Source organism: Macrosteles quadrilineatus, unplaced genomic scaffold, assembly GCF_028750875.1.
Source record: "Macrosteles quadrilineatus isolate MER2022 unplaced genomic scaffold, UCM_ALF_1.0 Scaffold_1__1_contigs__length_201487025, whole genome shotgun sequence".
In the NCBI taxonomy this organism is placed as follows: domain Eukaryota; kingdom Metazoa; phylum Arthropoda; class Insecta; order Hemiptera; family Cicadellidae; genus Macrosteles; species Macrosteles quadrilineatus.
In genome coordinates this window covers 144,711,994-144,725,086 of record NW_026542594.1, presented here as the reverse complement: position 1 = coordinate 144,725,086, position 13,093 = coordinate 144,711,994, and the positions used below count along the sequence as shown (strand labels likewise).

The 13,093-nt window shown below is 38.5% G+C and overlaps 3 protein-coding genes across 5 annotated transcripts in view; 2 read left to right on the top strand and 1 right to left on the bottom strand.

Annotated features, from left to right (window-relative positions):
- LOC128986383 (adenylosuccinate synthetase) overlaps positions 1-586 on the bottom strand; it is a 39,806-nt gene extending 39,220 nt beyond the window's left edge. The window contains exon 1 of the mRNA XM_054406739.1: positions 312-586. Within this exon, the coding sequence (XP_054262714.1) occupies positions 312-461 (150 nt within the window). The 5' untranslated portion in view covers positions 462-586. The remainder of the gene's footprint in view (positions 1-311) is intronic.
- Positions 587-951: 365 nt separating this feature from the next.
- On the top strand, positions 952-12,731 carry LOC129001263 (uncharacterized). The gene is made up of 6 exons (XM_054428501.1): positions 952-982; positions 1,735-1,964; positions 2,450-2,642; positions 3,181-3,333; positions 7,330-7,407; positions 9,526-12,731. The coding sequence occupies exons 1-6, from the start codon at positions 952-954 to the stop codon at positions 12,729-12,731; spliced, it is 3,891 nt and encodes a 1,296-aa protein (XP_054284476.1).
- Positions 5,523-13,093, top strand: part of LOC128986360 (synaptosomal-associated protein 25) — a 54,179-nt gene continuing 46,608 nt past the window's right edge. The window contains exon 1 of one of the 3 annotated variants that reach the window (XM_054406721.1): positions 5,523-5,824. The gene's annotated coding sequence lies outside the window, so the exon portion shown is untranslated. The remainder of the gene's footprint in view (positions 5,825-13,093) is intronic. The other 2 variants (XM_054406713.1, XM_054406705.1) reach the window with 2 other exon arrangements.

Sequence of the window (13,093 nt, the reverse complement as noted above, 5' to 3'; positions counted from 1 at the left end):
GTACGGAGAAATGTTATTGTTAGTTTCGTTGGAGGTTAAGGGGGGGGGGGGATAATAAGTGTACGAATAGGGGCGAGGGCGCCTTGGAGAAACTTGTATTGGGGCGCACCACTGGTTAATATAATACCTAAATTTAAAAAAAACATTTTTAAGCTGAGTTAAGTTAACTTAAGTTACACCTATTAGGTCTACACAGAACATATTTAAAAACATGGACTGTTTTATTAAGTCTAGCAATAAAAATATATAAAAATAAGAATTTTTAGTTACCATAATGTGTAGCTAGGTAATATGAATTAAATTTAAGTTACCTGACAACGACAGACAAGATCAGCATGTGCAGCAAGCATATCCACAACTTTTCCTTTCCCTTCATCGCCCCATTGTGCACCCAACACAACAGTAACTCGTTTAAGGTCAGAAGGGTTGACATTCCCATTTTTTCTAATGTCACTTGCCATTTTTATTAAAAAGTGTTAAGTATTAGGCCTATTCTTCCCTCAAGTAACCTCTCCTTGAAGCACGACCGTCGCCCGTCGCCAAGGTTAGTCAAGCGCAATCTGCGTGGTGTGGACGGTGTGGTGCGTGTGTGTGGTGAGTTAAGCGAGTGACTGACGGAGTGACGAGTGACCGACGACTGACTGCGCGCGCTCAAGCTCAAGTACTCGCTCGCTCAATTCTGGAGCTCGACATTTCGACTGCGAAGTGACTAGACTATTCGCTATTACGTCAAAATGCTCCACAGCCCGTTCCCGTTCCAGCTCCAGTTCCAGTTTCCAGTATTCTGTTACAGTATTCCAACCAAACTTGCTGATAATGAAAATAATCGAATCCAAAAGTTAATGCCTCCGGCGAGTTTCGAACCGGCTACCTTTCGAATTATCAGCCCGGCGCGCTATCCCTACACCACCGAGCCCGATGGCTGTACAACTACAACGTATCGTTGCGGTAATGGTGTTCGCTGGAGCGGTGGAGTGTAGTGGTGGGTGGTGGCGGTCTGTCGGGAAGGGTTTCTCGTGAAGCTGGCCCGCCCATTCCAGCACACTTTTTTTGAATACATACAAAAAAGTGTGCTCTTTATAACAGCTTTAAAAAAGTGTGCTGAAGTGGCGCGCCCATTTCAGCTACAGATCCATAAACCATGCCAACAAACTGTGCTGAAAGTGTGCTCAGAGGTATCATTAATAAAAAAAATGCCACCCCCGTTACTAAACAAATAACCGCCAAAATTGGTAAGGGTAATTAAATGACCCAGCCCACCCATTTCAGCTACAAATCTATAAACCATGCCAAAAACTGTGCAGAAAGTGTGCTCACAGGAATCATTAATCAATAAAGTGTGTCGCCCCCGTTACTAAACAAATAAGCCCCAATTGTTAAGGGTAATAAAATTACCCAGCCCGCCCATTTCAGCTACAGATCTATAAACCATGCCAACCAACTATGCTGAAAGTGTGCTCACAGGAATCATTAATAAAAAAAGTGTGCCCCCCCCCCGTTACTAAACAAATAACCCCTAATTGGTAAGGTTAGTACATCCTGGACATTGCTGCCAGGGCCGGACCCGTTGTCATCAACGAGGGCAACATGCCAACTATCCGGTGACCCGGCATGAGGGGAACGATCCCAGACACAACCCTTGCGTCTGAGTCTCTTCTGCCGAGGATCACAGCCTGGAGAGTCTTGGAGGGTTATACGGCCAGCGACCACCAGTACATTATTTCGATGTCTTAGATCGTCTCCCGAGACAAGTTGCTGTGTCTCAGGAAGTGACCGTTCGGTGGAACACCAAAAAACTGGACGTGGCTAAATTCACCGCGGACATCCTGCGTGGAGTGCCAGCGGTGCTTGCCGCACCTGGCATGGCTCATGCAGAGACATCAGTTACATCGATGATGGAGCTGATTACCTCGGCTTGTGAAGAGTCAATGCCCCGCAAGAGACTCCGTTGCGATATGAGACCCGTATACTGATGGACTGCCGAGATTGCGGATTTGCGTCGAGCTGCTTTGAGAGCTAGACGACTCGCTACCAGGGCCAGGGCACCCTTGGATAGACGCCGTAAGCTAGAGAGCTATAAAGTGGCGAGGAAGTCTCTCTGCCGTGCCATCAACCGGAGCAAACACAATTGCTGGAAAACACAGGGATGATGTCAATTCCGACCCGTGGGGCCTGGGTTACAAACTTGTCACCCAAAAACTCACCGCCCGCTCTCAACCTTCCGTCATGGAGGTGGCCACTATGGAGAGAGTTGTCAAATCCCTTTTCCGGATCATATGCTGCACCCACTGCGTGAGTTTGGGAGGATGGACGATGTTCCACTCTTCACTCATGAGGAGCTGGAGACTACCGTTTAATCCCTAAAATCAAAAAGGCTCCTGGACCTGATGGGGTACCTGGCGAGGCTCTTAAGAGTGTTTTTTTCAATAAATCCCATGATTCTTCTGAGTACGTACAACGCCTGCCTGGCAGAGAGGGTTTTTCCGTTGTGCTGGAAAAAGCTAGGCTCGTGCTCGTAGGGAAGGCTGAAGGAGACCAAGAACTTCCGTCCTCTTACAGACCCCTTTGCTTGTTGGATACGGCTGGGAAAGTCCTAGAAAAGTTTATCCGTTCCCGACTGAATTCAGACGTGGTTGCTGCGGGTGACCTAAGCCATAGACTAACCAACACAAGTAGACTTCTCATCCCATTGTAAATTTGGAAGCACGTTTTTCGTGTCTAGTTCATGTACGTGACACAAAGGCGCTAGTGTCAATGAAACTTTGTTTCAATTATTTTAGGGTTAATTTCTTGATTTCTGCTTTACTGTTTGGTTATATAACTAGGGGGCAAGTTATTGTTTATGATTAGATCGTATTATTTGGTTAAACGAGGTTTTAAATGGCTATAATAACGGGAAACAAATTGTAAACAAAACACGACCTCTACATAAACCGTACATGAACTAACAATAAAATTGTCTTCAGCTGTTCCATAAGGATGAGAAATCTACTAAGGGAGTATGTTTTATCTATGCCTAAGCCCTCGCAAGTACGTTCAGGAAGGAGCGATCAACGGTCGACGCGATTGAGGAAGTGAAGTGGGCCGTGATGAGAGCTGAGTAGGTATTTAAATCACTACTCTCGTAGGGTTGTGCTGCTCGTTACACTCGATGTGCGAAACGCATTTATAATTCTGCAGGATGGTGTGATATACTGGACGCTCTGAAGAACACCTTCCACGTACCGGTATACCTCATGTGCATTATAGAGGATTACTTCCGATTCCGCCTCCTCATGTATGATAATACAGAAGGCCCGCGGACGATGAGTGTCACTTCTGGTGCTGCCCAAGGTTTCATATTCGGCCCGGACCTCTGGAACGTTGCCTACGACATCCTCCTTAGGTCTGAAATGCCTGAGGAAACCGTTTTAGTTGGGAACGCAGATGAGTGTTGAGCTGGCCCAGCTAAAATTAAATCGAGTCATGCGAACTATAAACGCATGGATGGTAGCTCACGGTATCTCACTCGTGCTGAACAAAACTAAGATCGTGATTCTGACCAAAAGGTCTTTAAATTGTCTAAGATTAAAAACTACTTCGTATACATTACAAAATCTAGCTTTTTAAAAGTAGGGGAGTCCCATAATAAAGCTGTTAGCTGTAATCATTCAATAAATAAAAACTATTTTAAAAGATCTGGCAGGCTGGAAACCATCCAAGTGTGTATGTAATTTTTATTAAATATTAGGGCTAGTGACATCATTATTTTAAATTTATAATCCTTACCCTATCTGTTCTAATATTCGTGTAGTATTTAATATGTATGAACCAGCTGTGTCGTGTGGAATTATGAAATCAAAATTCATTTGACAGTTAGTTCTGCTTGTTTACATTTTTTAAAAATTGTGTAGGTTTGTTTTCTTTGTTGCCATGGATACCATCAATCAGTACTTTTAAATCTCTCACCTCAAATTTTTGAAAGCCCACGGGGCAGAGCCCTAGGACAATATCGAAGCGGGAATAGTTCTATATGTATCCTCGGAGCTGTAGCTTCATTTGTGTGCAATTTGAGCCCAGTCGGTTCAGTAGTTTTTGAGATTACCTCATACAAACAAACACACACACACACACACACACACACACACACACACACACACACACAGACACCACCTCTTCTTTATAATAGTATAGATAGATATAGATAGATAGATATAGATGTAAAAAAATAAGTAAGTTTCACGATAAATTAAAATATGTTAAACAAAATTCCTTTCGATTAAAAGTTAAAATAAAAAGTGACATCTTTTCTTTTGTAAACACTTGTATTTTTCTTGCAATTTTAACTAAAAACAAAAGCTAATATGTCATTTAAAGTTGCATTTGGGTCATTGGTCAGATAATCATTCAATCTGTAGCAATTAAATAGTTTACAGGCTGCTGGGGTGGCGAGTAGATTGACTTATGGTCTATGGTTGACTATCCAGACTGTGTATAGCTAAATTACATACGATTGGTATTGGGCACACTTTTTATTATTAATGGTTCCTATAAGCACGTTTTTAGCACAGTTTTTTGACATGTTCATAATTCTGTAGCTGAAATGTGCGGGCTGGGTCATTTTATTACCCTTACAAATTGGGGGTTATTTGTTTGGTAACGGGGGCGGTACACTTTTGTTATTAATAAATCCTGTGAGCACACTTTCAGCACAGTTTTTTGGCATGGTTTATATATCTGTAGCTGAAATGGGTGAGCTGGGTCAATTGATTACCCTTACTAATTGAGGTTTTTTGTTTGGTGACATACGATTGGTATTGGGCACCCTTTTTATTATTAATGGTTCCTAAAGGCATACTTTTAGCACAGTTTTTTGGTATGTTCATAGTACTTTCTGTAGCTGAAATGTGCGGGCTGGGTCATTGTATTACCCTTACAAATTGGGGGTTATTTGTTTGGTAACGGGGGCACCACACTTTTTTTTATTAATGATTCCTGTGAGCACACTTTCAGCACAGTTTTTTGGCATAGTTTATAGATCTGTGGCTGAAATGGGCGGGCCAGCCGTGATTCTGGCCCCCTCAAATACAATTGATTATATCATCATTATTAGAAGAGCACACTTTTTTAAAGCTGTTATAAAGAGCACACTTTTTAGGTATGTATTTATAAAAAGTGTGCTGGAATAGGCGGGCCAGCTTCACGTAGCTACACCAGCGCACTTCTATTATTCACTTCGACGTTTGCAGCCAAGATGTATGGAGTAAACGTTCTATGTACAGAGAGTGTAGACTCCAGACAGAACCAACAGTAAAATTTGCTTCAGCTGTTCCATATAATAAGATATATACCAAGGAAATATGTTTTATCCATGGTTGTACGATTATCTATATATCTCCTAAGATATATATATAAACAATGGTTGTGCGTGCAAATTTATTCCTCGTCAAACATAAACCCATCATTTTCTTGAACATGTGGCAACACTGTACTACAAGGTAAAAAATATTGCAGACGATACTTTTCATAATAACAAAATAATGAAAATGAATGAGTCAATCCTCCTATTCACCGATGATCTAAGCTGTCAGGACAGGAGTATTGGATAGGTGTATCCTGGATCGGTCGGTGCATGGCCAGTTATTGTGTACTTAGCGTGTGTTAGTTTCCAATTTTCCTGGAATACTAAGTTAGATCCTCCTTTTGTTGAGTTATTACTGTACAGAAAAGTTAGCAGCAGTTGTCTCGCACTAAGGCCTAGGCTATTCAAAGAAAATTATCTTTTCGATCCCCCAAATCGAATCTCGTACAACTACTAGGCCGTTTCTTCTATAACACCGAAAAGGTAGGTTTAAAAACAAAGAATTTTCCTATGACATTGCAAAGAAAAATTGCTGTAAGTTGTTTAGTTTTAAGGCAAGTGTTTTAAACACGTCATTGAGGTGATTGAGTGGGCAGCAGGTTAGGCCTATCATCTTCTCAACTCTCAAGGTTTAAATGCAAGCAGAGGGGGTCGGGTAGGTGTAATGGCTCTAGGGAGTGAGAAAATTTTGCCATACTCCTACTGCAGGCCGCCCCAAGGGCCTAATCTTTTTAATTTTAGTTTATCTTGATTGATCAGTTAGGTATTCCCTCATTTAGTCCATGTATTTATTTCAAATGAGCCTAGGCTTGCAATCAATATAACGGGGACACTTCCATATCTGTTAGCACAAACAACCGAGTGAAAATATCGATCGATATATCGATTATTCGATATATCGTTTGGTTAGTTGGGTAAGGTTAACCTAACCTAACTAACCAAACGGCTGCACTTTACTTGACGTCCTACACTCATTCGAATGAAAATATCGATCGATATATCGATTAATCGATTGCTTCATTCGATATATCGTTTGGTTAGTTAGGTAAGGTTAACCTAACCTAACTAACCAAACGATATATCGAATGAAACAATCGAATGAAAATATTGAATCGAAAAAATTAATCGAATGAGTGTAGGACGTCAAGTAAAGTGCAGCCAACCAAACGATATATCGAATTACTTACAATCGAATAATCAATTTTACTCATTTGGTTGTTTGTGCCAACAAATTTGGAAGTGTACCCAATATAACAAATTTGGGTTTTGGTTAAAACTTAGTTTGAAGTTATTGATCGAATCAATAGGTACTTCAATTATTCGATGACCCGAAGAAGTTAAATAAAAGATTTCCCTAAGAGCATAATAATTAAATAGGGTAACTTACAGTTTCTTAACTGGACTAAGTTATGCTTTTATATTGATTAAAACTATGGAATTGAAAATATTGATTAATTATCAATACTGTATTTTAAAAGCATTTTCGTAATAGTTAATAGTTTAATTTTACAAAAACAGCCTGCGTGCGACATAAACTAACAACTTGATTCATTAAGTATCTTAGGCTAACCTAAACTTTAACTTACATAATCTAACCTACCTTCAAAGGACTTAATGCAGTAACAAATTTGCATAAAGCGTGGCCAACCACCCTGACATGCCTTTTCTGACATCAAAAGGAGTTTGCTAACGTTCCAGAGGCTGGGTTTGGTTAGGTTATGTCAGAACAACAGCATTTTATTCTGTAATTTCTAAACGGCAAAATATAATTCATTTAAGAATAAAATAGGTGGCCTACTATAATATTATGGTTCAATACCTTGTCAAATAATCCAAATGTTGATTTAGGTTAACAACCTACATGTTTCGCCGTAAATGCGGCATAGTCAGGGTTACAAAAACGAAGACTTCGATGCCACATGCACACAATAAATACACGAATACGAACATTTAATTACAAAAAGTAAACATTTAATTGACATTGATAGGCCTGTCACACGCACACGACACAGACGGTTCCGGCGCAGGCATGTGTCTACTACCTGCGCCGGGACCGTCGGTGTTGTGTGTGTGTGATATGGGAATAGGCCTATGTTCAATCTACTTATGGCGCTACTCAGTAACAAAAACCATTTAATTTATCTGTAAAAGAAATTTCTCAAAGTGCACCGGTAACTATTTAACTCTCTATGTAACTCTCCAGATGGTAACGTAATCGAAATGCCCAAACTCGATACTACAAAAAAGTTCAGGCCAGAGCCATTTTAATGCGCTTGGATTGTGACATTTATTAATTCGGCTTAGATTTGTAATAACATCCAAACACAGAAACCTTGCCTAAAATAGTACCAAATCTTGACAGACGTATTGCAGTGGCCTATTACGGACCGTGGCCTACTTGGTTGGCCTTAAGTGAAATTTGTGAAAACAACACTACACTTTGACTGTAAAACAAATTTCACAAAGAGTAATTACCATTTTAGCCGTTACTGTCATGACAGAAAGGTTGTGTTTCTTTTGAACTAGAATTCCTCATCCTTTCTAAGATACGTTGATTAACAACAATGCATGTAAACGTTTTACAGTATTTGCTTTATGGAAATGCAGCATTGCTTTGTCATTTGCATTATTTGTCGCCCATGACCTGAACGAGGTCCCTCATTTCAAGAATAAAAGCCAGCTTCACAACAAGTATAATCCACTACGCCTAAGATACCGAAGATATATTATATTGAACACTTAATGTAATTGATAAGGCTGAAACAACTGACATCCGCATGTCATGGAATCAATGTTATGCTAAAAAAATTATTATTGATAAATTTAGAGGGTTAGGCCTATTCATAGGCACAGAAGTACGGTATGATGACCGACGTGGTGAAGGAAAAATAAAACTTTCACAGCTTTAGGGTGGGCCTCCCTTTGAATTAAGAACGTGCCCTCTCAACAAACAGATATTTTTCTAAAAAAAACATAGATTTAATCTGCATAACACTGATGAAATCATGGAAGTGTTTACCACAAAAGATCTACCAATATGATTTTAATACTATTTAAAGGTTCCTCCAAAAGCATTCTTCATATATTATTTTCATCAAAAAGAAGATAAACCAGTTGACATAGGAAATAACTCCTTTGACAGATGGTATAAGAAATATGTTATTCATTGAATGATCAACCATATTTTTGTAACGCAATACTCATTGTTGTTTCTACACCTATTTATTACTCGTTAAACAATGCTAAATGCTCACATTTTTTGTAATTTCACTCTTTTTGTCGCAGTTAGAAGAATTGTTGTAAGCCTTTAAAGCAACCATCGATTTTGACGGGTTTCACCTAGTCTTCAAAGATATTCCACCGCTTTTAGCTAAAAAAATCCAACTGTACCTACTTAGGCTACCCTCTTTCTCAAGAATCCCATGAATGATCAGTAAAATAAAAATAATTATTATCGGTTTCTTTCTGTGGAGGGCCTATGCCTGATGGATCTAAGGAGAAATTGTTTTTGCCACGCTGTGCAGTAAACAGCTGGTTTCTTGTCACTGTCTAGACAAAAAAGTAGTTTACAGAAAAGGCTCGGTAAAATCACCTGTAGTTCGACAAAATCAACTAGAAACTGGTAAATTTACCAAGCACTCTTAACTTAGGGGTACCCTTTCAAAAAGGCATAATATGAGGTTCTTCAGTTAATAGGCTTTCAATAAAACTACACATTACATTAGACAGGTGTTATATCTCCTAGTCTGTGATTTGATGCATATTTACTTTTGACTAATTTAAATTGTCATATGGTTTTGTTTTGTTGTTGTCATAATAGTTTTATATGAGTTGTTGAAATAGAAGTGTGGTATTAAAAAGTCTAGTTTTTTCTAATTTTATCTTTATAGTTTTCATCACTTGAAGAAGGTAGGTGTGTAGTGTAAAACAACATTTGGCGACCGTGACAGGATATTGTTTTTCACCTATCTCTATGATGGAAAATCTAAAGAAAAATAGAACAGTATATAGGGCTTATTTTTCTAAAACATTGAACAAACTGAACAGTTTAGTTGAAAATGAAACCACAGACAAAATTGAAATTCAAACCACTCTAAAGCTTTTGGAGATAAAGGTTGATGAACTTCAGGTTTTGAATTCTCAGATCTTTGATTTGTTATTGAATAATGATAATGTTTCTGAAGATGAGCTGTTAGCTGAAACAATCAAAGCTGGAGAATATTTAGCTTTGTTTGAAGCTGTAAAATTAAGAGTCCAGAATTTACTACAACAAAGTAACGGTGTAGTTAGTGCTCATTCTGGATCTTGCTGTAACAATGCTAGTAAGAAGAAATTTAAGCTCCCTAAAATAGAGATCAAAAAGTTTGATGGAGATTTGATCAATTGGCTACCTTTTTGGAGTCAGTTTAGCAAAATTCATAGTGACTCAGACATTGATTCAGAAGATAAGTTTCAATATTTATTGCAATCCATAGTTACCGGATCAAGAGCTTTTGATGTAGTTCAGAGTTTTCCTCCAACTGGTGCAAACTATCCAAAAGCAATTGAATGTTTGAAAGCCAGACTTGGTAAAGATGACCTATTGGTAGAGGTTTATGTCAGGGAACTCTTGAAAATTGTTTTACAAAATGCTCTAGGAGGCAAAAACACAATGAACTTACAAAGTTTATATGACAAACTTGAGTCTCATATGCGTGCATTAGATACCTTGGGAGTTACAACAGATAAATGTTCCTCCATGTTATACCCGTTAGTTGAAAGTTGTATGCCTGAAGATCTCTTAAGGGCCCGGCAAAGAAGCCCTTTGAAAGTAGGTACAGACCCTCAGGAAAGACTCAACAATTTAATGAAGTTTATGTTGTCTGAAGTTGAAGGGGAACAGAGAATCGGTCTAGCCATGGCAGGTTTTGGGATAAGTAGCTCTGGGAAGGAGAAATCTTTTAAAAGGTCACCTCAAACTCAACCAGGTAAGATAGACATACCAACAGCTTCATGCCTCATGTCCTCTGGTAAAACTCAAAACTCTTATACAAAGTGTGTCTTTTGTGATAAGAATCATAAGAGTAGTAACTGTTTTGCTGCTCAGAAATTGCCATTGTCTCATAAGGTGTCCACTTTAAAGGAAAAGAGGTGCTGTTTCCTTTGCTTGCAGCCTGGTCACCGTATTAAGAATTGTAGAGCTCATTTGTCATGTTCTAATTGTAAAAGGAAACATTATCCTATAATGTGTCCTAGTATTCATTCCAAAGAAGTAGTGAATGAGTGTGTAAGCAAATGTGTTGATGAGGTATCTAAAGAAATGACAGTAGTCGAAGATACCGCTTTGGCCAATAAATCAAGTAGCAGAGTGAAAGTGTTTCTGCAAACAGTAAAGGCAAGATTAAGAACCCCAGGTAGTAATCAATTTGAGACTGTTCGCATTCTTTTTGATTCTGGTTCACAGCGTTCTTACATTTTAAAGGACTTGGCTGGAAAAATGAATTACGAAAGCTTAGGAGAAGAAACAATCATACACTCTCTTTTTGGTAATGTCAAATCTGGTGAAGTAATTCATAACAGACATCGTGTGTTTCTAACCAGTCAAGATTACAGTTACAACTGCAACTTTGAGGTATTGAGTCAAACTACCATATGTGGGGAAATTTCACCTGTTACCGAAGGTCCCTGGATACAGGAACTTTTAGAGAAAAATGTTTCTCTGACTGACATACATGAGACCGAGCTACCAATTGGTATTTTGATTGGAGCGGATATAGCGGGTAAACTATTCACGGGAAATATGATTGAACTGAAATCTGGACTAGTGGCTATGGAAACTCTTCTGGGATGGACACTGATGGGTAAGGCTATAATTAGTGGTAGTACAGGTTCAACTACACTCTCCACTGTTGTAACATCAATGTTTATTAATGATGCTGACATATCAGAACTGTGGAGATTAGACACTATAGGCATTACTGATACAAGTGAATCAGTTTCCAAAGAGCAAAAGGCTTTGGCAGTTAAAGAGCATTTTATAAAGACTACCACTATAAATGAAGAAGGTCGATATGAAGTAAGTTTGCCCTGGGTTGATTGTCATCCTACTTTGCCTAGTAACAGAGAGTTAGCCGAAAAGAGGTTATCAACAGTTGTAAAGAAATTGGATGGTAACAATTTAACCGAAGACTATGACTCAGTTTTTAAACAGTGGTTAAGTGATGGCATCATTGAAGCTGTACCTTCTGACGATTTGAACAACAACTTTCACTACCTGCCACATAGACCTGTAGTGAAGGAGAGTAGTATTACCACACGAATTCGTCCAGTGTTTGATGCATCAGCAAAGACCAAGTTTTCACCCTCATTGAACGACTGTATTGAAAATGGACCAAATTTAATTGAACTGATTCCTTCTGTTATGATGCGTTTTAGGGAAGGGAAGTTTGGAGTTATTGCTGACATAGCAAAAGCCTTCTTACAGATATCGTTAAATGTACAAGATAGAGATTTTCTTCGGTTTTTATGGTTTGACATCAATGAAAGAAGCCGAACTATTGTTTACCGCCATAAAAGAGTTGTTTTTGGAGTGAAATGTAGTCCATTTCTTCTAGGGGCAGTAATTGATCTACATCTTCAAAAATCTATGACTTCTCAGGAGTATGATGATAATGTGGTAAAGAAGCTGAGTAAAAGTTTTTACGTGGACAATGTTTCGACCAGTGTAGATACTTATGAGGAACTAAAACACTTTGTTGAAGAATCGAAACAAGTTATGGCTGCCGCTAAGTTTGATTTAAGAGGATGGCATGCCACGAGCGTCATTGAAGAAGGAGATAACAAGTTCGTCACTAATGTTTTGGGAGTTCAATGGAACTATATTGAGGACGTTCTGTTTTTTAACCTGACGAACTGTATTAAAGATTTGGACGTGTCTCGAATCACAAAGAGAGACATTTTATCCATATCTCACAAGATCTTTGATCCAATTGGTATCCTTTGCCCTGTTACTTTGTTTCCTAAACTTCTTCTGCAAAGTATGTGGGACTTGAAAATTGACTGGGACACTGAAGTAAGTTCAGACATCAGTAAACGATTCATACTGTGGTATAATGAGTTAAGCGCTCTTGAAAAAGTGAAAATACCCCGATGGATAGGTAAAATGACTATGGATTCAAATGGTTGTAGTATTCATACATTTTGCGACGCAAGTAAAGATGCCTATGCTACAGTTATTTACTTGAGAGTTGAAATTGAAGATGAAGTAAGAGTCCAATTATTGTCTGCAAAATCAAGAGTTGCTCCTCTGAATAAAACTACGATTCCAAGGTTGGAATTATTAGCCGCCACGGTGGGAGCACGTCTCACAAGCTGGACTAAAAATCAAAGTTCAAAAAAGGTTCATGTTTGAGTAGTAATACTACTCGGTGGGAGGATGTTATATCTCCTAGTCTGTGATTTGATGCATATTTACTTTTGACTAATTTAAATTGTCATATGGTTTTGTTTTGTTGTTGTCATAATAGTTTTATATGAGTTGTTGAAATAGAAGTGTGGTATTAAAAAGTCTAGTTTTTTCTAATTTTATCTTTATAGTTTTCATCACTTGAAGAAGGTAGGTGTGTAGTGTAAAACAACAGGTTTGGACAGGCACTTTGCACTTTAAAACAATACCATCGTAAACTCTATTCTTCTTAAGATGTTATTTTTTAAGGTTTAAAATTTTTACAATTTAAAAAGTTGATAGTTTTGTTAAAAAGGTGTAGGCTATTT